Source organism: Oncorhynchus nerka, linkage group LG10 (genome assembly GCF_034236695.1).
Source record: "Oncorhynchus nerka isolate Pitt River linkage group LG10, Oner_Uvic_2.0, whole genome shotgun sequence".
In the NCBI taxonomy this organism is placed as follows: Eukaryota; Metazoa; Chordata; class Actinopteri; order Salmoniformes; family Salmonidae; genus Oncorhynchus; species Oncorhynchus nerka.
Window position 1 is genome coordinate 45,488,701 of NC_088405.1, and position 23,656 is coordinate 45,512,356.

The window sequence follows — 23,656 nt, forward strand, 5'->3', positions numbered from 1 at the left end:
GTTCCGCACAATTATCCTATTTCCCAAATAAAAATAGTCTTTGAATGACAAACATCACCCATAATATGTGTACGCTATTAACCTTTTCATATGTGCCAACACACAGGTGTGATCATTCTACAGTGGTCCCTGTAGCATAAGATCAAAGCGGTGTGATTAATGTGGTTAGAAAAAACGTCCAGTTTAGGTATGACACAACAATCAGCATTTGAGCTGGGCACACGTTTTTTTTCAGAAACATTTTGCACAAACACAGTCCTTACAATTTTTTTCTTTTTTTTCACCTTTATTTAACCAGGTAGGCCAGTTGAGAACACGTTCTCATTTACAACTGCGACCTGACCAAGATAAAGCAAAGCAGTGTGACACAAACAACAAAACAGAGTTACACATGGAATAAACAAGCGTACAGTCAATAACCCAATAGGAAAGAAAAGTCTATATACAGTGTGTGCAAATGGCGTGAGAAGGTAAGGCAATAAATAGGCCATAGTGAAGTAATTACAATTTAGCAAATTAACACTGGAGTGATAGATGAGCAGATGGTGATGTACAAGTAGAAATACTGGTGTGCAAATAGCAGAAAAGTAAATAAAAAAGATATGGGGATGAGGTAGGTACAGCGATCGGTTAGCTGCTCAGATAGCTGATGTTTAAAGTTAGTAAGGGATATATAAGTCTCCAGCTTCAGCAATGTTTGCAATTATGTCCAGAATGTGAGCAGTTAATTTTTGGATGCAATGTTCAGACATTCACAGAAGTAGATACAGTAAAACACAATCATCCAAACCGAAAAAATGTAGGCCTCATTTGTCCTCAGTTAGCGCATCACAAGCAGTCATATTTTTATAACTCTCGGCTGACAAACTACAATATGAATTAACTACTAGCAATTATTATTTATAATTAATCACATCACGGGTGACCTCACCATTGATCGAGATAATTGAGTAAAACACTTTCTAGAAATCGAAAGTAATCCGCATTGCCATGTTTGTTTTTTCACAGAAACCATAGATCAGAGAGAACAAGATGAGTTTGGTCTGTTTATAGTATGTATGTTAAAGGGGGTGTGTCGTCTACCATCGTTCACATCCCACCATTCCCTTCCGGAAGATCTCGTAAAATGAGTGAACCTTTACTGACCTCAATTTTTTTTATAACATCCTTACGTGAAAACCCAGACTGCATTGTATGTCAACAAACTTGGCTCTACACATAGCTGGAATTAGCTAAGCTCATCATAATCAGTACAAACTTCAAAAAAGTGTTTTACACACGTGTCCGTTACAATCTATGCAAGAATCGGAATGCATGTTTTGTCACCAGTACTTGAAAACATGTGAATAAAACAGTAAATTTATAAATAAGTATCACAACTTTTTCTGATAGTGATTTATTGATACAAGTGGAGCGTGCCAGCAGTCAATCACCTAACCTCTCACTCCCACTCAGCCATTCAGTGTTGTTGTTCATGTATGTAGCTAGTGAGCTAAGCTGTAACATTAGCAATGTCTTTCAAAAGGAGACAACTCACAAATGTGGAAATTCTGTAGATTTTTTTCAAAATTCTGACAATGAGTCTGAGTATGAAAGTCAGGAATCAGATTCTGACAGTGACAGTGAGGAGCTGCCCCCCAACCTTGTGGCCATTGAGGACCCTGAATCTGAGGACCCCTTGTCCACTGATGAAGTCCCCGGTCCCTTTGAAGATGAAGGTGGTGATGGAGGCAGACCGATAATGGATGAAGTACAGGAGTTCTGTGGTAGCTGGAAGGCTGCCAGTCATTTCACCCCTCTTGGCCTTGCTGTTTGCTTTGATGAGTCCCAGTCTGGAGTGCAAAGCCCCTTGCTTTTTCCATCTGAGGCAGAGTGCTTCAAGTTGTTTCTGACAGAAGTGATGGGAGACATAGTAGAAGAGACCAATCGCTATGCCTTGGAGCTACAGGAGAAGAGAGAGGAAACTCTCTAAATGTGTGACAACCACAATTAGTGAAATGTATACCTCCCTGGTGACATTCCTCATGGGACTAGTAAAGAAGAACTCCCAAAGAGAATACTGGAGCACAGATCCTATGTTGGCAACTCCCTTCTTTGCCACCCTCTTTTCCCAAGACCGCTTCCTAGTGCTGCATGCGATGCCTGCATTTCGTCAACAATGCTACTGCCAACCTAAATGACCCTTTAAACAAAATAATACATTTTCTTACCAGCCTGACATCAGCATTGATGAATCCCTGATGTTATGGAAAGGTAGGCTGGCGTTCTGTCAATATATACCCTCCAAAAGAGATCAAGTTCTTTGTCATGTGCGACTTGAAGACAGGATTTGTGCAGGACATTATAGTTTACACAGGGTCCACCACTGTCATACAACATTATGCGGGGCTTGGTGTGTCCAGGTCTGTGGTGATGACCATGCTGGCTCCTCATCTCAGCAAGGGACACACTTTGTATGTGGACAATTGGTACAGCAGTCCCACACTTCCAGCATCTGCTCTCCAACAGCACAGGGGCCTGTGGCACAGTCAGGTCAAACAGGAAGGGGATGTCGGCATTCAGAAGCAGGAAGATGCAGAGAGGGGAGGTGGAGTTCAAGGAGAATGGTCAACAGCTGGCAGTAAAGTGGCATGACAAACGAGACGTCCATGTCCTCTCCACTTTACATACAGGAACCATGTCGGCCACAGGGAAGGTGGACCACCTGACAGGAGAGAGAAAGATCACACCAGACTGTGTTTGACTATAACCTCAAAATGTGGGCAGTGGATAAGGTGGACATGATGAACAGCTTTGTTATTTTTTCCATCTGATCGACATTGCTGTCCTCAATGGCCACATAATTCACCACCAACTAACAGGTGAGATGATTACTGAACAAGGTATTTTTTGTAATTGGACGTACAGTTCACATACAGCTCCATTACGCAATTATTGTGACAATATCTCACCCACCTACCCACTGCCTCATCATCCTCTCCTTTCCCTCATCCTTCCCACTCCCTCATAGGTAAAGTAATTACCTACCAAAAGTATAGAGAGAACCTCGTGAGAGAGCTGCTGGAGGAGCACCACACCCCTCGGCGCCCATCCACTGGGGGCTGTCCTGCTGCATACAATCCCCTACGCCTCACTGCACGGTATTTTCCCTGCGAAGTCTCTCAAAGTGCTGCTCAAGGTAGTCGCACAGGGAGGCCCAGCAAAGTCTGCCTGCCTGGCACCAGGAGGAGGAGGCAGAGGAAGTTGACAAAATAGATGTGTGTAGCTTGTGATACACCTCTGTGTTTCACCATGCTTTGGGGTGTATCATATGCTCAAGCCCTATTGAACACATGTGCAGCAATTACTGACTGACTGACCTGACAGGTGACCTGCCATGATACTATGCCTTTAGAGGTGGAGGGTGGAAATGCAGTTGATGTTCAGTCACTGCATGAACATGAAATACAGGTTATGCATATTCAGTTTTTTTTTCCCTCTAGTAAAACAAGTTTGTTGATGTTGTTCCACCAACCACCAACAATACTGCAATAAAATAGACAACTATTACGTATTGGCTTGTGTTTTCATCCAGTAAAACTGTTAAGCTGGCCTCAATCTTCAGCTCCAAAGATGTCCAGGTTGGCAAATACTTTTTGCGTGTGTGTATTCTGAAAGTACAGAATAAAGAGGAATTATTAGTCATTAGAATACAATATCAAGATATAGCAATAAAACAATATTACAAAGAAGTAACATAACACTGCTACAAAAATAATATATTGCATTGAGATCCCGTGCCTTATGACTCCCAAGTGGCGCAGCATTCTAAGGCCAGGGTGGCTTCAAAATACAACACAAGCTAATACTTCTCTGATGCAATTAGCATTGTTTTATAGAGCTAATAGAATAATGTAGCTAGCTACATAAGCACAATTAAATATAGCACCATAAAGGTTATGAAATGAGTAACGTTACCTTGCGTGTTCGTGGTTATAAGGAATATACACAAATATGTTATGCTCCATACATAGTGAGCTACAGTAGAAATTACATACCACAACATACAGAAACTATAACGAAATAAGGCACTTACATTGATAAAAACGCACACATTTCCAAAGTTATTATTAGTAATGAAAACAACAATGACTGCGATGCGGGCACCAGACAAATGGTGGATGCCTGGCTGCAGTTGGTGTTCTCATTGATATGTATGGCTGCCAGGTACAGCCTAAAATGATAAGGGTTTGTTTAGGAAAAATTAGTCATTGCGCATTACAGATGATGAAAAATGAACTTTTGTGATGTAATATACCTGCACAGGATTCCAAAGTTGGAAAAAACACAATATTGGGCGTAAACCTAAGAATGAGGCTGTGGAAGCCTTCCAGGGCAGAGTTCTGGTAGAGGGGATTCAACTTGGCAAAATCCAAAATGGTTTGGTCGTTGGAATAGAAGTGAGTAGTATTATTATAGGATCGTCATGTGTGTGGTCATTCGGGAAGTGATTGAAAAGGGATTTCCCCTTGCTACCCTCTGTTCACCACATGCTCCAGTACTCGTCGACCAGTAGAGGTGGTTGGTGATGCTCTGCACCCATTTTTTCAACATCAGACATTCCTTGTCCTTGGCTACTACCGCCTCTTCCCTAGAAATACTTTATTATTTTTTATTTGACCTTTATTTAACTAGGCAAGTCAGTTAAGAATTTGTTCTCATTTACAATGACGGCCTATACCGCCCAAACCCGTACGATGCTGGGCCAATTGTGTGAACGCCCTATGGGACTCCCAATCACAGTCAGTTGTGATACAGCCTGGATTCGAACCAGGGTGGCTGTAGTGACGCCTCTAGCACTGAGATGCAGTGCCTTAGACCGATGCGTCACACAGAAGGAAATATTGATTTGATCAACCATAACTTGATATTTCCTTTACATTGTAAGGGGTAAGCTTGCTTTAGCTCGATGGGTGAGCGCATTTTGCACTTCTGGGATTATTGTACCAATCTAGCTAAATCAAGCATTTTAGCTAATTAGCATCTTTTTAACTAATTTAAAAATATATATATTTTGCAACTACTTAGCATGTTAGTTCACCCTTCCCCTAAACGTAAGCATTTTAGGTAACCCTTCCCCTAACCTTAACCTAACTCCTAAACTTAACCCCTAACCCTAGCCAGCTAGCTAATGTTAGCCACCTAGGCACCTAGCTAGAATTTGTAACATATAATACATTTAGCAAATTCTTAAAACATATTGCACATTTTGGATATACGGAACCTATACTACAAATTGTAATTCGTAACATATCATTCAAAATGGGTGATGGACATCCACAAATTAATACTTAACATACGATATGTAACATACTGTATCTATCAGGTTTGAAGGTGAGACCCAGATGCAGACTGTGGCAAAGTAACAATGTTTATTACAGCAACAGGGCAGGCAGGAGTCGATAACCAGAGTAATTGGGGAAAGGTACAGGACGGCAGGCAGGCTCAGGGTCGGGTCAGGTAGAGGTCGGTAATCCAGAGGTGGGGCAAAGGTACAGGACGGCAGGCGGGCTCAGGGTCAGGGGCAGGCAGAGTGGTCAGGCAGGCGGGCTCAGAGTCAAACACAGGCAAGGGTCAAAACCAGGGAGGCGAGAAAGGGAGAGACTGAAAAGCAGGAGCTGAGACAAAGAAAATGCTGTTTTGACTTGACGAACTGGCAACAGACCATCAGAGAACACAGGTATAAATATATAGGGGATAATGGGGAAGATGGGCGATGCCTGGAGGTGAGGTGGAGACAATCACAAAGACAGGTGAAACAGATCAGGGTGTGACAGTATCACACCGTACTAAATGGAGTGTCCCAGATTTACATACAGAATAGTATGAAATGCTCTGAGACTAGGATGCCCCTGATCCTGAAACACCTTGACCAACCAAAAACCTACACCAGAGCATTCTTTATAGATTTTTCCTCTGCCTTTAACTCCCTATAAACCACACCTTCTACTAGCCAAAATGAATGAACTGGACATTAACCCACCCCTCATTCACTGGTATCACTAATTTCTAAGTGATATCTGCGTGGCACCATCAGCATTCAAAAATGCTTGCAAAATGGCTTTATTAGTGGAGTGACAACCAATGTAAATTGCTAGGTTATTGTTATGAAATACGCTGTTGAAAATTGTGTTTTACCGGAATAAAAGTAAACTACTGGAGGCACAACTCTCATATGGCTATAACTGCTGATCGATGCTTAGCCTACATCAGATTTTATTTTGATTGTTCGGGTTTACCTTCAGCAATATTTTTGGTAGTTTTGCTTTAAACAATCATGGTCATTTTTTAAAATACAGGGTAAAGTTGATAGGGATCACTTTTGCGAGCCGTACTGCAAGGCCGAAGCAGGAAGAGAAGAGATGCCCACTGAAAAAAAACTTCCAAATGGTCAAAACCATTCGATTTTGAGACCGGGTGAAAGCCAAAATTGTGCTATAAATCAAAAATAATTTTTAAAGATAGATTTTGACATTACTATCTCAAACACTTATTATCGGCAAAAAAATGACAAGTTAATTAGTAAATGATGGTGATTTCAGATAAAAGTGGGGGGACAAAAAAACATATATTGCCTAATCTGATAGTGGGGTGGTACAGTGGTTCTTCCTTTAAAAGTAGCGTCGTACTGCAGCTTGCGGGCTGCCGCAGAATTCTGTCACGTTATTTAAGTGTTAGCCAATGTTGCCATTAATGCTAGTTAGTGCTAGTTTGACCACCAGAGGGCATCTTTGAGAAGCATTTAAATATACAGTACATCATTCAATCAATCACTAATTTGTGCATGTCATCACACAGCATCCATGTCTTTAAATACAGTCAAGCATTTTAGTTATAAAACTAAATAACAAAAGGAGCCTTGATTGCTTTTACAATCACGGCTAAATTGATTGAATTAAGTAGGCCTTTATGCCAATAAGTAAGTTACGCTAAAACAGCTACAGTAACAAATGATTTTCTTGGAATAGAAACACATTGTACAGTGCCATATTTTCGGAACGGAAACCCTTAGGCCTACATGTGCTACAGTAAGAAATGCATTTTCGTTTTTTCATGGACTAGAAAAAATATTCATCAAATTAATTTAAGCTACATTTCTAAAAATCAACCCCATATAGCCTGTTCTATTCAATGCTCCCTTTGACTTTCAATAACTTAGCTTCTCAAAGATTCCCTCTGGTGGGCAAACTAGCACTAACTACCATTAATGGTAACAATGGCCGACACTGAAATAACGTGCCACAGAATTTTGCGGCAACTCACAAGCTGTGCTGCAGTATGATGCAACTTTTAAAGGAAGAACCACTTTATACACCTTATGGATAGGCCCCTTGGCTGCAAGGTCAAGATAATAAAAACACACCCAACGACACACTACTGTTGAACCAGACTTTGTTATAGCAGGATAATGGCTTGGTTTTTCATTGTGTGGAATGGAAATCAAGCAACAGTTACAGTAAAATAAATGTTTCCGAATACGTGGGTCAACGGTGTAATCTCAACTCGCGTTTCATGATGGGCACATGTACAAAATGTAGGGAGGGGGTTTTATGCAAGTCCAAAATAATAACGTCAACTGGCTAAAATAATGTACAATAGCCTACACAAATAAAAAGGATGTCGGCCCACCGTTTGCTACACCCAAACGTAATATTTTCATAAAGCTTTGGTGATTAAGATTTATTTCAAAGCAGTCTCGCAAGCCAACGCTTTTATGGATAGGCTTGGCTACTAGTAGTTTGCGAATGCATTGGGCAGGACATAAAAAACAGCATCATTGAGGGGAGAGGAGGCTATGCTTTTTTAAAATCAAATTCAACTTAATGGAAAATGTTTCTGAATACGAGGTTTTACCGGCCTCAAAAGCAGTCCTCTCTCAAAAACTTCTTTGAGCTGCAATCCCGTTAACGGAATTGATATGACAACAGCCAGTGAAAGTGCAGAGCGCCAAATTCAAACAACAGAAATCATCTCATAGTTAAAATTCCTCAAACATATCTTATACCATTTTAAGGGTACTCTTGTTAATCCCACCAAAGTGTCCGATTTCAAATAGGCTTTACAGTGAAAGCACCACAAACGATTATGTTAGGTCACCGCCAAGTCACAGAAAAATTCAGCCATTTTTCCAGCCAAAGAGAGGAATCACAAAAAGCACAAATAGAGATAAAATAATCACTAACCTTTGATGATTTTCATCAGATGACACTCATTGGACTTCATGTTACACAATACATATATGTTTTGTTCGATAAAGTGTATATTTATATAAAAAATCTCAGTTAACATTGGTGCGTTATGTTCACTAGTTCCAAAAACATCCGGTGATTTTTGCAGAAATACTCATTATAAATGTCAATGAAAATACAATTGTTAGTCACTTCTCCTTAATGCAACCGCTGTGTCAGATTTCAAAAAAACTTTACGGAAAAAGCAAACCATGCAATAATCTGAGTACAGCTTTCAGACAACAAAGCAGCCAAAAAGATATCCACTATATTGGGTAGTCAACAGAAGTCAGAAATAGCATTATAAATATTCACTTACGTTTGATGATCTTCATCAGAATGCACTCCCAGGAATCCCAGTTCCACATTAAATGGTTGATTTAGTTTGATAATGTCCATCATTTATTTCCAAAGAGCTACTTTTGTTAGCATGTTTGGTAAACAAATCCAAAGTCATGAAGCGCGTTCCCTAGTTGGAGACGAAATGTCAAAAAGTTCCATTACTGCCTGTAGAAACATGTCAAACGATGTATGGAATCAATCTTTAGGATGTTTTAACATAAAACGTCAATGTTCCAACTGGAAAATTCCTATGTCTGTAGAAAAGCAATGGAACGAGAGCTAACTTCCTCGTGACCGCACCACAGAGCCTGTGGCACTCTGCCAGACCAGACACCTGGCTCAAACAGCCTTTATGAGCCCCCACTTCACAGTAGAATCCACAAACAAGTGTCTAAAGACGCTTGACATCTAGTGGAAGCCCACTGTGTATTCAATAGGAGCTCGATTGAAAATCGACCAACCTCAGATTTCCCACTTCCTGTTTGGATTTCTTCTCAGGTTTTTGCCTGCCATATGAGTTCTGTTATACTCACAGACATCATTCAAACAGTTTTAGAAACTTCAGAGTGTTTTCTATCCAATACTAATAATAATATGCATATATTAGCAACTGGGACTGGGGAGCAGGCTGTTTACTCTGGGCACCTCTGGGCACATTTCATCCATGCTACTCAATACTGCCCCTGCAGTCATAAGAAGTTAATCCATGAGCGTATGGTAAGGTAGAAATCTGTCTTTCTGCCCGGGAACAAGGCAGTTAACCCACTGTTCCTCTGCCGTCATTGTAAATAATAATGTATTCTTAACTTCTTATGGTATAGAGGACACTTGCGTCCCACTTGGATAAAAAAGGGAAAATGCAGCGCGGCAAATTCAAATAATGATATAAAATCAAACATTCATTATGTTACTCAAATACTCAATTAAAGCTACACTCGTTGTGAATCCAGCCAACATATCAGATTTTTAAAAGCTTTTCGGCGAAACCATTAAGAAGCTATTATCTGATGATAGCACAATAGTAAACAAAGAGGGTAGCATATTTCAAACCTGCAGGCGCTGCACAAAACACTGAAATAAGATATAAAACATGCATTACCTTTGACGAGCTTCTTTTGTTGGCACTCCAATATGTCCCATAAACATCACAATTGGTCCTTTTTTTCGATTAATTCCGTCCATATATACCCAAAATGTCAATTTATTTGGCGCGTTTGATCCAGAAAAAAACAGCTTACAAAAACACAACGTCACTACAAAACATTTCAAAAGTTGCCTATAAACTTTGCCAAAATATTTCAAACTACTTTTGTAATACAACTTTAGGTATTTTTAAACGTTAATAATCGATCAAATTGTAGACGGGGCAATCTGTATTCAATACAGCAAGTAAACAAACCATGCTCCTTTTTACATCTTGCGCAACTCTCAATAGTGTAACGTTGTTCCAGGATGTGCTTCTTCTTCGTTGCACAAATGAATAACCTCAACCAAATTCCAAAGACTGGTGACATCCAGTGGAAGTGGTAGGAAGTGAAAAATGGTTCCTTTCAAATATCCCTTGGCAAAAAAATTATAATAATTCTGAACAGTTAGTCCTCAGGGTTTTGCCTGCTACATAAGTTCTATTATACTCACAGACATGATTCAAACAGTTTTAGAAACTTAAGATTGTTTTCTATTCACATCTACTAATAATATGCATATCATATATTCCTGGCATGAGTAGCAGGAAGTTGAAATTGGGGACGCTATTTATCCAAAAGTGAATACCTTAAAAGGTTAACTGACTTGCCTAGTTAAAAAGGTTAAATAAATTTAAAAAAAAAAAAATATGGGCACTGTGCGTCTCAGCTGGATAGGCTGCGCTTCCACTCTCAAAATCCATACCATTACCAACCGCATTACCGTTAAGACCTGCTTTTCGTTTGTCTTAAATCTTATCATTTGCATGGCATGAAATTTACATTTTTGCACTTGTTTATAAGGACACTCCTAAAATATTCCCACCCTTCCCACCTCAGCGCAAGCAAGCTGATGTTAGATAGGGAAATTGGCAAACCTGGCGCAAGTGGATGAAAATGCCACAGCTCTAGTTTACATGGCAGCTAACCGATCGCTGCAGCTGTACATAGTCCATCGGTAAATAGCCCACCCATTTTACCTACCTCATCCCCATACTGTTTTTATTTATTTACTTTTCTGCTCTTTTGCTCACCAGTATCTCTACCTGCACATGACCATCTGATCATTTATCACTCCAGTGTTAATCTGCTAAATTGTAATTATTCGCCTACCTCCTCATGCCTTTTGCACACAATGTATATAGACTCTTTTTTTCTTTTTTCTACTGTGTTATTGACTTGTTTATTGTTTATTCCATGTGTAACTATGTGTTTGTTGTTGTCTGTTCACACTGCTATGCTTTATCTTGGCCAGTTGTAAATGAGAACTTGTTCTCGACTGGCCTACCTGGTTAAATAAAGGTGAAATAAAAATAAGTAAAATAAAAAATGGCGAAATTGCAAACTAACATGCGTTTGAAAATTGCACCCCCTTAGCACCAGCCAAAAAAGTTTAGAATAATAAGTTCCGGGGGAGTGGTTGAAAGAAATCAGCTAGACCACCCCAGGCCACCAGACCAAACTTTTATTTTTGGCCAATACACTCTACAACTACTGTAAGTCACAGTGTAGGTCATATTAAGTGAACATTTTGATATTATTATCCCTTCCTCCCTCATTGGTGTCTTTGGCAACATGTTACTAATGATGTCCATTAATTAACAAAGCACCGGTGAGTGCAATTAAGGGGGTCCAATCGCTAATTAAAATGTAGACTGCAGTCAAACGCATTGCAAAAGAGGAAGAAACGAGAGGAATGGAGAGAAGTAGAGAATGGAAAGAAAGAGTGGGGGTTGGCACCAAAATGTTTTTGTCTTTCTGCTTTTCTCTCTCTTCTCTCCCTCCATGGTGGAACTGGGAAGGAATAGAGTGATGAGATCTACTGGTGGTGGACACACTGAAATGTGTTTCTCTCATGATCTCCCTCTCTCCCTCCATGTGTATCTATCTTTGATTTGAGCACTTCAGCCATCATTGAGAAACGAGAGAGGAAGAGAGATGAAGAGAGGGGAGAACAAGTGGTGTTGGAACACATATTTTTTGTATTTCTCCCTCTCTTCACTTCCTCTATATGTACTTTAAATGTGCGACCTTTCCATTGCATTTGATGCACTTGAGGAGCATCGAGTGATGCAGTGAATACAGTTACACACGCAGAAAGCGAGAGAAACAGTGATTTAGACATTCATTGATGGAGACGGTGCTCCCCGTCTTCCCCCCCCCCTTCTGATCAAAGGTCAATAAGGCCACCTCTCCTGTGCCATACAGTCCCATAATTGGGTTGATGTGTGCCCCTGCCCGCTGTGTGTTACCATGGCAATGGGGCGACACCTGCAGAGCCCAGTGAGCCGGTGAATTTGTTTGCAGTACCCTGGGCAAAGGTTAGAGCCTACAACATAAACACACACACACACCATACTCCGTCCAGCCGGCCACCCAAGACACTCATTTACATTCAGCACATCTACAGTCAGATGGTTTTCTAAACCACACACACACACAGTAGGTAATCTAATCTCTACTGAGGTTACTTACCTAATTCAAAAACCATATTATTTTTCATACGGATATCTAAAATTATTAGCTGTAGTCAAGCTGCTTATGCTGAAAATCCTTCTATTTAACAGGTCTATTTAACTTTTTTTTCTTCTTTAGACAAAAGCTAATAATTCACTTAAAACATTTTATTTATGTATTAATTTCCAGGGTGCAATTAACAGAAAGACAGCAGGCTTCAGACCTTGTAGGGTAAGAGTTGAATATATCTTCATTAGAACAACTTTAAAAAGGTCTTACATTTACGTAACTTGTTTATGAACTATATAATGATTTAAACATGCATACATTTCCATAAAAGGAATACATTTACCACAGTACCTAACTTCCCCCATGATGGATTTTGTGAATAGTAACAGCAGTGGAAGCTGCTGAATCGAGGACGGCTCATAATAATGGCTGAAACGGAGCGAATTGAAAAACAAATGCATGTAAACCATGCGTTTGCTGTATTTGATACCATTGCAACTATCCCACTCCAGCCAATACCATGAGCCCGTCCTCCCTAATTAAGGTTCCACCAACCTCATGTGAGTCACAGGTAAATGGCATTGTTCGGCCCGACATGATAGCGGAGGACAACTCAACCCATTTACCTGTTTATTTGGATCCCCATTAACTTCAACAGAAGCAGCAGCTACTCTTCCCGGGGTCTGATAGATACGCTGATAGATAAGGACAGTCACCAAAATACAACGATATACAAACTAAAAAATACAACAAAAAATACAACAAAAACTATTTGTGCGTTACTGTGTGTTTGTGTTCCCTCACAGTCTCTGCCTTTCTATGAGCCGTTGTTTAAACCTTTTTTTTAAAAGGTAATTGGTTTTCTAAAGGCTGTTTGGACGTGTAGTGTTCCAAGCTGTACTGTATTGGCCGTCACAGGTGGACTATGCCTGCTAATAGATCCATCTGAATTATCACTGAGCCTTCATAAGAATATCATCATGTTTCTGTACAAATCACCTGTGACTGTATTCATGATACAGCACTGCCTCACTGTAAATGTAAGCTGATCAAATCTGCAGTGTATAATAATAATATGGTTTTGTCTGGATGAATGGTGGTGCTGTTTCAAGGAAAACTAATCATGCAAGCAGAATGGCCTAGGGCCAATAAGGAATTAATCTGAAGGTGAAGTTGAATTTTCATTGAGACATGAATTCAAAATAATATATGTACACATTGACGATATTAGCATGTAAATCTTTGTGAAGCAAAAAAGTATATATAATACATTATGCATGCCAGCAAAGCCACTACACAACACTAAATAATACATGAATTACACTATAACGGTGACAAACGGTGCCCACAAACTGTTAGGCCTACATGAAGCGTCCCTACAGCAGAGCTTTCTTCTCAGCACCATGGAGTGAATCCTTACCACTGCTACACCTGGCTATCAGCGGAGCCTTCTCTGGCAGCGAAACAGATTATTCAGCCTAATTTACTGGCTTTAAAAAAAGTTTAAATCCAAGATGGCGTAGCAGTCAGGTGTCTTTGTCTTCGTCTTGTCCCGTGAATGTATCGTTTTTCTTCGCATTTTCGTTGTATGTATTTTTTAAACCTCAACTCCAACATGCTCTCCTGCAACCCGCCCAATGTGGTATGGATCTGCTATTTTCTTTACTTTAGAACCGTAACCCCCAACAGAAGCTAGCCAGCTAACTAGCTATCCGTCACAACAGGTCTGCGAGGGGGCTACAACTGACTCTTCCGTCGTGACGTCCCCCCAAGGCCCTTCTGCTAGCCTGCCACCCCATCCCGCTAGCTGTCTGAATCGCTGTGTCTCCTGCTCGCCTAGCTACTCACTAGACCCCATGATCACTCGGCTACGCATGCCTCTCCCTAATGTCAATATAACTTGCTGTTTTGGTTAGTGATTATTGTCTTATTTCACTGTAGAGCCTCCAGCCCTGTACAATATGCCTTAGCTAACCCTTTTGTTCCACCTCCCACACATGCGGTGACCTCACCTGGTTTAAATGGTGTTTCTAGAGACAATACCTCTCTCATCGTCACCCAATGCTTAGGTTTACCTCCACTGTATTCACATCCTACGATACCCTTGTCTGTACATTATGCCTTGAATCTATTCCTCCATGCCCAGAAACCTACTCATTTTACTCTCTGTTCCGAACGCACTAGACGACCAGTTCATATTGCCTTTAGCCATACCCATATCCTACTCCTCCTCTGTTCCTCTGAGGATGTAGAGGTTAATCCAGGCCCTGCAGTGCCTAGATCCACTCCCATTACAAAGGTGCTCTCATTTGTTGACATCTGTAACTGTAAAAGCCTTGGTTTCATGCATGTTAACAGTAGAAGCCTCCTCCCTAAGTTTGTTTTATACACTGCTTTAGCACACTCTGCCAGCCCAGATGTCCTAGCCGTGTCTGAATCCTGGCTTCGGAAGGCCAACAAAAACCCTGAAATCTCCATCCCTAACTATACCATTTTCCGACAAGATAGAACTGCCAAAGGGGGCCGAGTTGCAATCTACTGCAGAGATAACTCTGCAGCCTATGTCATACTATCCAGGTCTGTGCCCAAACAATTTGAGCTTATACTTCTAAAAATCCACCTTTCCAGAAACGAGTCTCTCACCATTGCCGCTTACTATAGACCACCTTCTGCCCCCAGCTGTGCCCTGGAAACCATATGTGAATTGATTACCCCCCCCCCCACCCCCATCTATTGTCAGAGCTCGTACTGTTAGGTCACCTAAACTGGGACATGCTTAACACCGCGGCCATCCTACAATCTAAACTAGATGCCCTCAATCTCACACAAATTATCAATGAACCTACCAGCTACAACCCCAAATCCATAAACACGGGCACCCTCATAGATATCAGCCTAACCAACTTGCCCTCCAAATACACCTCTGCTGTCTTCAACCAGGATCTCAGCGATCACTGCCTCATTGCCTGCATCCGTAACGGGCCTTTGGTCAAACGACCACCCCTCATCAATGTCAAATGCTCCCTAAAACACTTCAGCGAGAAGGCCTTTCTAATCGACCTGGCCCGGGTATCCTGTAAGGATATTGACCTCATTCCGTCAGCAGAGGATGCCTGGTTATTCTTTAAAAGTGCTTTCCTCACCGTCTTAAATAAGCATGCTGTCACGCCCTGGTCTTAGTATTTTGTGTTTTCTTTATTATTTTGGTCAGGCCAGGGTGTGACATGGGATTATTGTGGTGTGTTTTGTCTTGGGGTTTTGTTAGGTATTGGGTTTGTGGCTTAGTGGGGGTATCTAGCATAGTCTATGGCTGTCTGGAGTGGTTCTCAATCAGAGGCAGGTGTTTATCGTTGTCTCTGATTGGGAACCATATTTAGGCAGCCATATTCTTTGAGTGTTTCGTGGGTGATTGTTCCTGTCTCTGTGTTTGTTTGCTTGCACCAGATAGGCTGTATAGGTTTTCACGTTACGTTTGTTGTTTTTGTATTGTTCGTTTTTTCATCGTCATTAAACATGTATCAAGAATACCACGCTGCATTTTGGTCTGACTCTCCTTCACCACAAGAAAACCGTAACACATGCCCCATTAAAAAAACATTGTAGAGCCAGGAGCAGATATAGCCCTTGGTTCACACCGGAAAACTATCACCACCGATAAATCCACGATAATTGAGAATTTCAAAAAGCATTATTCTACGGCTGGCCATGCTTTCCACCTGGCTACACCTACCCTGGTCAACAACACCCACACCCCCCTCAGCAATTTGCCCAAGCCTCCCTATTTCTCCTTCACCCAAATCCAGTCAGCCGATGTTCTGAAAGAGCTGCACAATCTGGACACCTACAAATCAGCCGGGCTAGACAATCTGGACCCTCTCTTTCTAAAATGATCCGCCACAATTGTTGCAACCCCTATTACTAGCCTGTTTAACCTCTCTTTCGTATCGTCTGAGATCCCCAAAGATTGGAAAGCTGCCGCTGTCATCCCCCACTTCAAAGGGGGAGACACTCTAGACCCAAACTGTTACAGACTTATATCTATCCTAACCTGCCTTTCTATGGTCTTTGAAAGCCAAGTTAACAAACAGATCACCGAACATTTCGAATCCCACCGTACCATTTCCGCTATGCAATCTGGTTTCCTTGCCTGGTTCACCAACTACTTCTCAGACAGAGTAAAGTGTATCAAATCGGAGGGCCTGTTGTCCGGACCTCTGGCAGTCTCTATACAGGTGCCACAGGGTTCAATTCTCAGGCCGACTCTTTTCTCTGTATACATCAATGATGTCGCTCTAGCTGCTGGTGATTTTCTGATCCACCTCTATGCAGACGACACCATTCTGTGTACTTCTTTGGACACTTAACTAACCTCCAGACGAGCTTCAATGCCAAACACCTCTCCTTCCGTGGCCTCCAACTGCTCTTAAATGCAACTAAATGCATGCTTTTCAACCGATCGCTGACCACACCTGCCCACCCGTCCACCGTCACTACTCTGGACTTTTCTGACTTAGACTATGTGGACAATTACAAATACCTAGGTGTCTGGTCAGAATGTAAACTCTCCTTCCAGACTCACATTAAGCATCTCCAATCCAAAATTTAATCTAGAATCAGATTCCTATTTCGCAACAAAGCATCCTTCACTCATGCTGCCAAACATACCCTCGTAGAACTGACTATCCTACCGATCCTTGACTTTGGCTCTACTCAGCAAATTGGATGCAGTCTATCACAGTGCAGTCTTTTTTTGTCACCAAAGCCCCATATACTAACGACCACTGCGACCTGTATGCTCTCGTTGGCTGGCCCTCGCTTCTTATTCGTCACCAAACCCACTGGCTCCAGGTCATCTATAAGTCTTTGCTAGGTAAAGCCCCACCTTACCTCAGCTCACTGGTCACCATAGCAGCACCCACCCGTAGCAGCCTTTCCAGCAGGTATATTTCACTGGTCACCCCCAAAGCCAATTCCTCCTTTGGCCGCCATTCCTTCCTGTTCTCTGCTGCCAATGACTGGAACGAATTGCAAAATCAATGAAGCTGGAGACTCCCTCTCTAACTTTAAGCACCAGCTGTCAGAGCAGCTCACAGATCACTGCACCTGTACATAGCCCATCTGTAAATAGCCCATCCACCTACCTCATCCCCATACTGTTTTTTTCTCTCCTTTGTACCCCAGTACGAATGTACCCTTGCACATTCGTCTTCTGCACATCTATCACTCCAGTGTTTAATTGCTAAGTTGTAATTATTTCGCCACTATGGCCTATTTATTGCCTTACCTCTCTTATCTCACCTCATTTGCACACACTGTATATATACTTTCTGTTGTGTTATTGACTGTATGTTTGTTTATTCCATGTGTAAGTCTGTGTTGTTTGTGTCACACTGCTTTGCTTTATCTTGGCCAAGTCGCAGTTGTGAATGAGAACTGGCCTACTTGGTTAAATAAAGGTGACATAAAAATAAAATAAAAAGGGACGACGTGCGGATAAGAGGCAATCCGTCATTTTGATTAAGACATTAATGAGTGAGCAAGGAAGGACGTAGTCAATATAGCTATTTGTTCAGCACTTTTGAAATGTACAGTGACAGAATTCAGAACATGGGCCATTCTAACAGTATTCTCCCTGTACACCAAGTCAGAACCGTATGATAAATAAAGGTGGCATATAAGCAGACAATGAAGCACTTACAATATTCGATGATTACATTTCTCTAAAACAGGTTATAGGCTACATGTGCACCACCATTTCAGAGCAGTAGGCTAAGTTACTCTATGAGGGGGAAAGGGACCAAATTACACAACACACACTTTGTATTACTTTTTTAGCTACAGTATACATATTTCCCTAGCATATTACATCATTTATGCAGCAACATACAACACATTTTTGGACTCTTGTTGTGCTGTGCTCACTTGAACAGTGAGCAAGTGCTGTGTTCACTTGAACAGGAAAGTGGCACTGCGGTTCTTCTTGTGGGCAAATTTTGTCATCAAAATGTGGCACTCTCTGGATTTATGGTGCTTTCAAGACAACTGGGAACTCTGAAAAAAAACAAGGTTGAATCATGATGTCAGTAATCTTCAGGTAGGAGCTCTAGAATGAGACCAGGGTTCCCAACTTGGAATTCAGAGTTGGATGACGTTAAAAAGTATTTTCCCAGTCGGAGTTCCCAGTTGTCTTGACAGCACCATAAATCCAGAGAATGACAGACTTTGATGACAAAGTTATCATCAAGGCAAAGGGTGGCTCCTTTGAAGAATCTAAAATCTAAAATAGATTTAGATTTGTTAAACACTTTTTTGGTTAACACATGATTCCATATGTGTTATTTCATAGTTTTGATGTCTTCACTATTATTCGACAATGTAGAAAATAGTACAAATTACGAAAAAATTACGAAAAAATTATGAAAAATCCTTGAATGTGTAGGTAGGTGTGTCCAAAGTTGACTGGTACTCTAAAAAAATATTTAGATACAGCTTAATAAATTAACTGTAAACATTAACTCTGTAACCCATTATTAATGTTACAACATCCTCCCCCGATGAACAACTGTGTTCATCTAAATCTCTAAGCTGTGTATTAACTGGAATAGGTCTTCTCAACAAAGTCCCGAGGCAGTATGAACTGAACATAACATAACTAGGCCATCTCGGCCTGGAAACAGTTCCTCAAACTTCCCTAGTTTACAGGTTTGTCTGGGTGTGTTATCTTCACACACTTTTTCAGTGGGTGGGCTGTGGTGTGTCACAGCAGTGTGCTGACTTTAGAGCCAGCAAGTAGTCTCTTGTGTTTTGCGGGTACTATTTAATGAAGCTGACAGTTGAGGACTTGTGAGGTGTCTGTTTCTCAGTTGTGCACCTGGGGCCTCCCAATCATCTTTCTATTCTGGTTAGTGCCAGTTTACGCTGTTCTGTGAAGGGAGTACTACACAGCGTTGTACGAGATCTTCAGTTTCTTGGCAATTTCTTCCATGGAATAGCCTTCATTTCTCAGAACAAGAATAGAATGACGAGTATCAGAATAAAGTCCTTTGTTGCTGGCCATTTTGAGCCTGTAATCGAACCCACAAATGCTGATGCTCCAGATACTCAACTAGTCTAAAGAAGGCCAGTTTTATTGCTTCTTTAATCAGCACAACAGTTTTCAGCTTTACTAAGATAATTGCAAAATGGTTTTCTAATGATCAATTAGCCTTTTAAAATTATGAACTTGGATTAGCTAAAAACGTGCCATTGGAACACAGGAGTGATGGTTGGTGTTAATGGGCCTCTGTACAGCTATGTTGATATTCCATAAAAACATAAAAAAAATCTGCCTTTTCCAGCTACAATGGTCATTTACAACATTAACCTCTTGCTCCTACCTGGCACGCAGGCGTCCCATCTAGAGCTCTGGAAATGCAAATGCGCTACGCTAAATGCTAATAGTATTAGTTAAAACTCAAACGTTCATTAAAATACACATGCAGGGTATTGAATTAAAGCTACACTTGTTGTGAATCCAGGCAACAAGTCAGATTTTTAAAATGCTTTTCGGCGAAAGCATGAGAAGCTATTATCTGATAGCATGTAACACCCCAAAAGACCCGCAGGGGACGTAAACAAAATAATTAGCATATTCGGCGCTACACAAACCGCACAATAAAATATAAAACATTCATTACCTTTGACCATCTTCTTTGTTGGCACTCCTAGATGTCCCATAATCACTATTGGGTCTTTTTTTCGATTAAATCGGTCCATATATAGCCTAGATATTCTATGTAGACTGTGTGATAAACGAAAAAAAATAGCGTTTCATAACGTAACGTCATTTTTTAAAATTCAAAAAGTCGACAATAAACTTTCACAAAACACTTCGAAATACTTTTGTAATGCAACTTTAGGTATTACTACACGTTAATAAGCGATAAAATTCATCAGGAGGCGATGTAAATTCTATACATGTCCGTCTCGAAAAAATGTCTTGGAGAGAGCTCGACCAAAACATCCGGTCGGAGACCGGAGGGAATCGGTTCCCTTGTGTAGGTTTGACCAAGAATCAAAGCCGAATCAAATGACAAGACTCTAGACATCGTGTGGAAGCTGTAGGCACTGCAACCTCGGCCTGTTTAATTCGGTTCACTTTGAACAATTCCTGGAAGTTTTATAAACGTCTGAGTGTTTTCTATCCACACATACTAATCATATGCATATACTATATTCCTGGCATGAGTAGCAGGGCGCTGAAATGTTGCGCAATTTTTAACAGAATGTTCGAAAAAGTAGGGGGTAGGAGTAACAGGTTAACAATGTCTACAGTGTAGATCAATTTCATGTTATTATGATGGACAAAAATGTGCTTTTCTTTCAAAAACAAGGACATTTCTAAGTGACCCCAAACTTTTGAACGGTAGTGTAGGTAAACTTCTCTTTATTGCACAGTGAATCATTGTTGTCAATATCAATCTCATACCAGCTCTAAATCTCCTGCCACATACTGACATCAATATAGAATTTCTCAATAATCAAATTTGGTAGCCTTACTGATGGTCTCTGTGATCTGTTTGAGTTAGCAACACTCACTTGTGCTGGTAGTGGATTGAGGTCCTGTTTTTTCTTAATCACCCGGCTCTTCAGCATGATAACGCTCTCTTTGTAATCCTCCGTGCATGGAAACTTTGCCTCCAATCAGTCCAACGAAGCTGTAGAATTCCACAATCCAGTTCAAACAAGCTGTCCTCCTTAGCTGACAGCAATTCCAACAATGTCCTGAAGTTATCCTTATCCTGATTTGACTGGGTTATTTCCACATCAATCTGATTCAAAATCCGTGTTGTGGCACCTCGAATGTTAACCCACTTTCGTCTCATTTGACATTCCTCCTCAGCCATTTCAGCTGCTTCATCCCTCTGATCTTCGTCGCAGCCAGTGTTTCCGATTCCTCATTAAGGAAAGTAGCTATTGGCTGTCCTAAAAGTCATTAGAAGTCGCTAAATGACATCATCACCTAATTTGCATAATTGGCCATGTGCATGTAATTGTGAATGACACTGTAGGACAGGGTAATAACATTGTGGGAGAGACAAAAAGTGAGTAAAAAAACACCCTAAATATGTTTAGAACTACAAATTAGCAAGCTGCAGAGAGTGGCACAACAAGCGAATTAGAACCAGATATTTGAGCCATACTCCTCCGTCAGCACTTTATGGACCCCATTGTTAATCCCCGCATAACAGAGGCATTGTCAGTCCCTATCCCCAGGAGTTTCTCTTTTTTAAGACAAGACTTTTCGAGGAAAGCCACAACAACAGCACGGGCTATAGATTTGGCATCTCCTCCCTCTTAGCGATCGACATTTGGTTTGCCATTGCTAGAACTACTAAATTACCTTAGCTGGTGAGTCAATTCGAGTAAGGTAGCGTGGTAGAGTTTGCTAGCTTATGCGCTACAATGTTTATCCATGTGACATTGCCAGGTTGTTCAGGTAAACCACCGTATTATAATTTTTTAAATGTAACCAATAGTCGGAAGCCAACTTGATTGTCGCGGACTATTTCTTTGTTACATTATATTAAAATTACCCATAGAAAATAAATATCACATGCATTTCTTTTAAAAATGTAATAAAATAAATACAAATAATAATACTTTTTGGGGGCCTGGGTACGCTGTGGCATATCCAGGCCTACCTGTGGCAATGACCAAAGAGAATTCTCTCTGGAGGTATGTGATTGAGTTATTCTAAGTTTTAATTTTTTTATTTGACCTTTATTTTACTAGGCAAGTCAGTTAAGAACAAATTCTTATTTTCAATGACGGCCTAGGAACAGTGGGTTAACTGCCTGTTCAGGGGCAGAACGACAGATTTGTACCTTGTCAGCTCGGGGATTTGAACTTGCAACCTTTCTAGTCCAACGCTCTAACCACTAGGCTACCCTGCCGCTGCAGTTGGGTGAACAAAAGGGCCTGAGTTATTGTACGTTACCACAATCACACCATGAGTTAATCATGAAACATACACCTCTGCCTTTTCCTAATCTGCATCGAATGCACTCATCAATGTGCTGCTACTCACAGAATGTTTCAGAGATCTCAAGTTATGATGTTGCGTGCATTTCATCACACGCTTGCAGTCAAACAATCAATAATAATTTTCAACTCTGTGTTTCGTCTGTACTGTGTTCTCTCCGGCAGCGAACCGCACCACAGTGAGACCATCGCTTTTGGGCAAACCACAGTGCCTTGTTTAGTGTGCTCCTGAGTGCGGATATATTGTTCACATCAGTCCAAACAAACCGAAATAAGGGGGAAAACGCACCAGAGTTCAGAAAAACCGTACCAAACCATTTTGGTGTGAAAGCCCCCTAAGACTCATTCCTCCTCTCTCCCTAACTCCTTATTTCTTATGCTCTCTTCTCTCTTACTATCTCTTCTCACTCATTACCCCCTCCTCGCCCTGCCTCCTCTTTCCTTCCTCTCCTCTCCCCCCAACCCCCACCTCTTCTCCACTCCCTCCTCTCCCCACTTCCCCTTCCCCTCACCCCGCTCATAAATCCCCCCAGGTGCTAGCGGTAGACCCAGACGATGGGGACAATGGGACAGTGGTGTACAGCATCAGCCCAGAGAACCCCTTCTACACCATCAATAGCAGCACAGGAAAGATCAGGACCAGCGGGGTTGTGCTGGACAGAGAGAGCTCCAACCCCAAAGACACACTGCTCATGAGGACCATCATCGTGTCTGCTGTTGACAGTGAGTCCCAACCTAGGCCAGAACTCTGTCTGTTTGTTGGTTGGTCGGTCGGTCGATCTACGCGTCTATTTGTCTGTCTGTTTGGCTGGCTAGCTGTGACTGAGACGTCGGTCTGTCTATTCATGTATTTGTGTGTATGTGTGTCTGTCTGAGGCTGAAGAGTGTGTAAATCTGTCAGCCTATAGCATCAGTATCTAAATTACAGTGGCAGTTTATATGTGAGTCTCAGCAATAACACTGTTTCAACAAAATATTCCTGCTACTTTAATATTGATGGTGAAACTTTTATTGGTGTTTTGTGCTCTTGTAAATGCCGTGTTTGTTCCTCTGGCGCCTCCTCCAGTTGGCAGACCTCCACTGCGATCCTCATTCAGCACCACGGTGTACGTCAACCTACTGGACCTGAATGACAATGACCCCACCTTCCTTAACCTGCCCTTTGTGGCCGAGGTGCCAGAAGGTCTGCCTAGTGGATCCTCTGTGTTCAAGGTTAGCCCACCATTACAAGATATCATCAGATTTAACATTCCATGATATGTCATCAATGCATGCCAGTGAGGCAGATTAATCAGATATCATGACAGTGTGTGTGTGTGTGTGTGTGTGTGTGTGTGTGTGTGTAGGATAATTGAAGATTTAATATGTTTCTGT

General features: G+C 41.3%; 2 protein-coding genes across 3 annotated transcripts in view; one reads left to right on the forward strand and one right to left on the reverse strand.

The window, feature by feature from the left end:
• Window positions 1–287: 287 nt before the first annotated feature.
• vsir (V-set immunoregulatory receptor) overlaps window positions 288–23,656 on the reverse strand; it is a 91,176-nt gene continuing 67,807 nt past the window's right edge. The window contains exons 7-9 of the transcript XR_010464874.1: window positions 3,028–3,650; window positions 2,211–2,704; window positions 288–1,942 (exon numbers count right to left, since the gene is read on the reverse strand). The gene's annotated coding sequence lies outside the window, so the exon portion shown is untranslated. The remainder of the gene's footprint in view (window positions 1,943–2,210; window positions 2,705–3,027; window positions 3,651–23,656) is intronic.
• The window catches only part of LOC115135377 (cadherin-23-like), a 171,483-nt gene continuing 170,634 nt past the window's right edge, over window positions 22,808–23,656 (forward strand). For both annotated transcript variants that reach the window (XM_065023447.1, XM_065023448.1), the window contains exons 1-2: window positions 22,808–23,005; window positions 23,349–23,494. In XM_065023447.1, coding sequence (XP_064879519.1) covers window positions 22,975–23,005; window positions 23,349–23,494 — 177 coding nt within the window. In that variant the 5' untranslated portion in view covers window positions 22,808–22,974. The remainder of the gene's footprint in view (window positions 23,006–23,348; window positions 23,495–23,656) is intronic.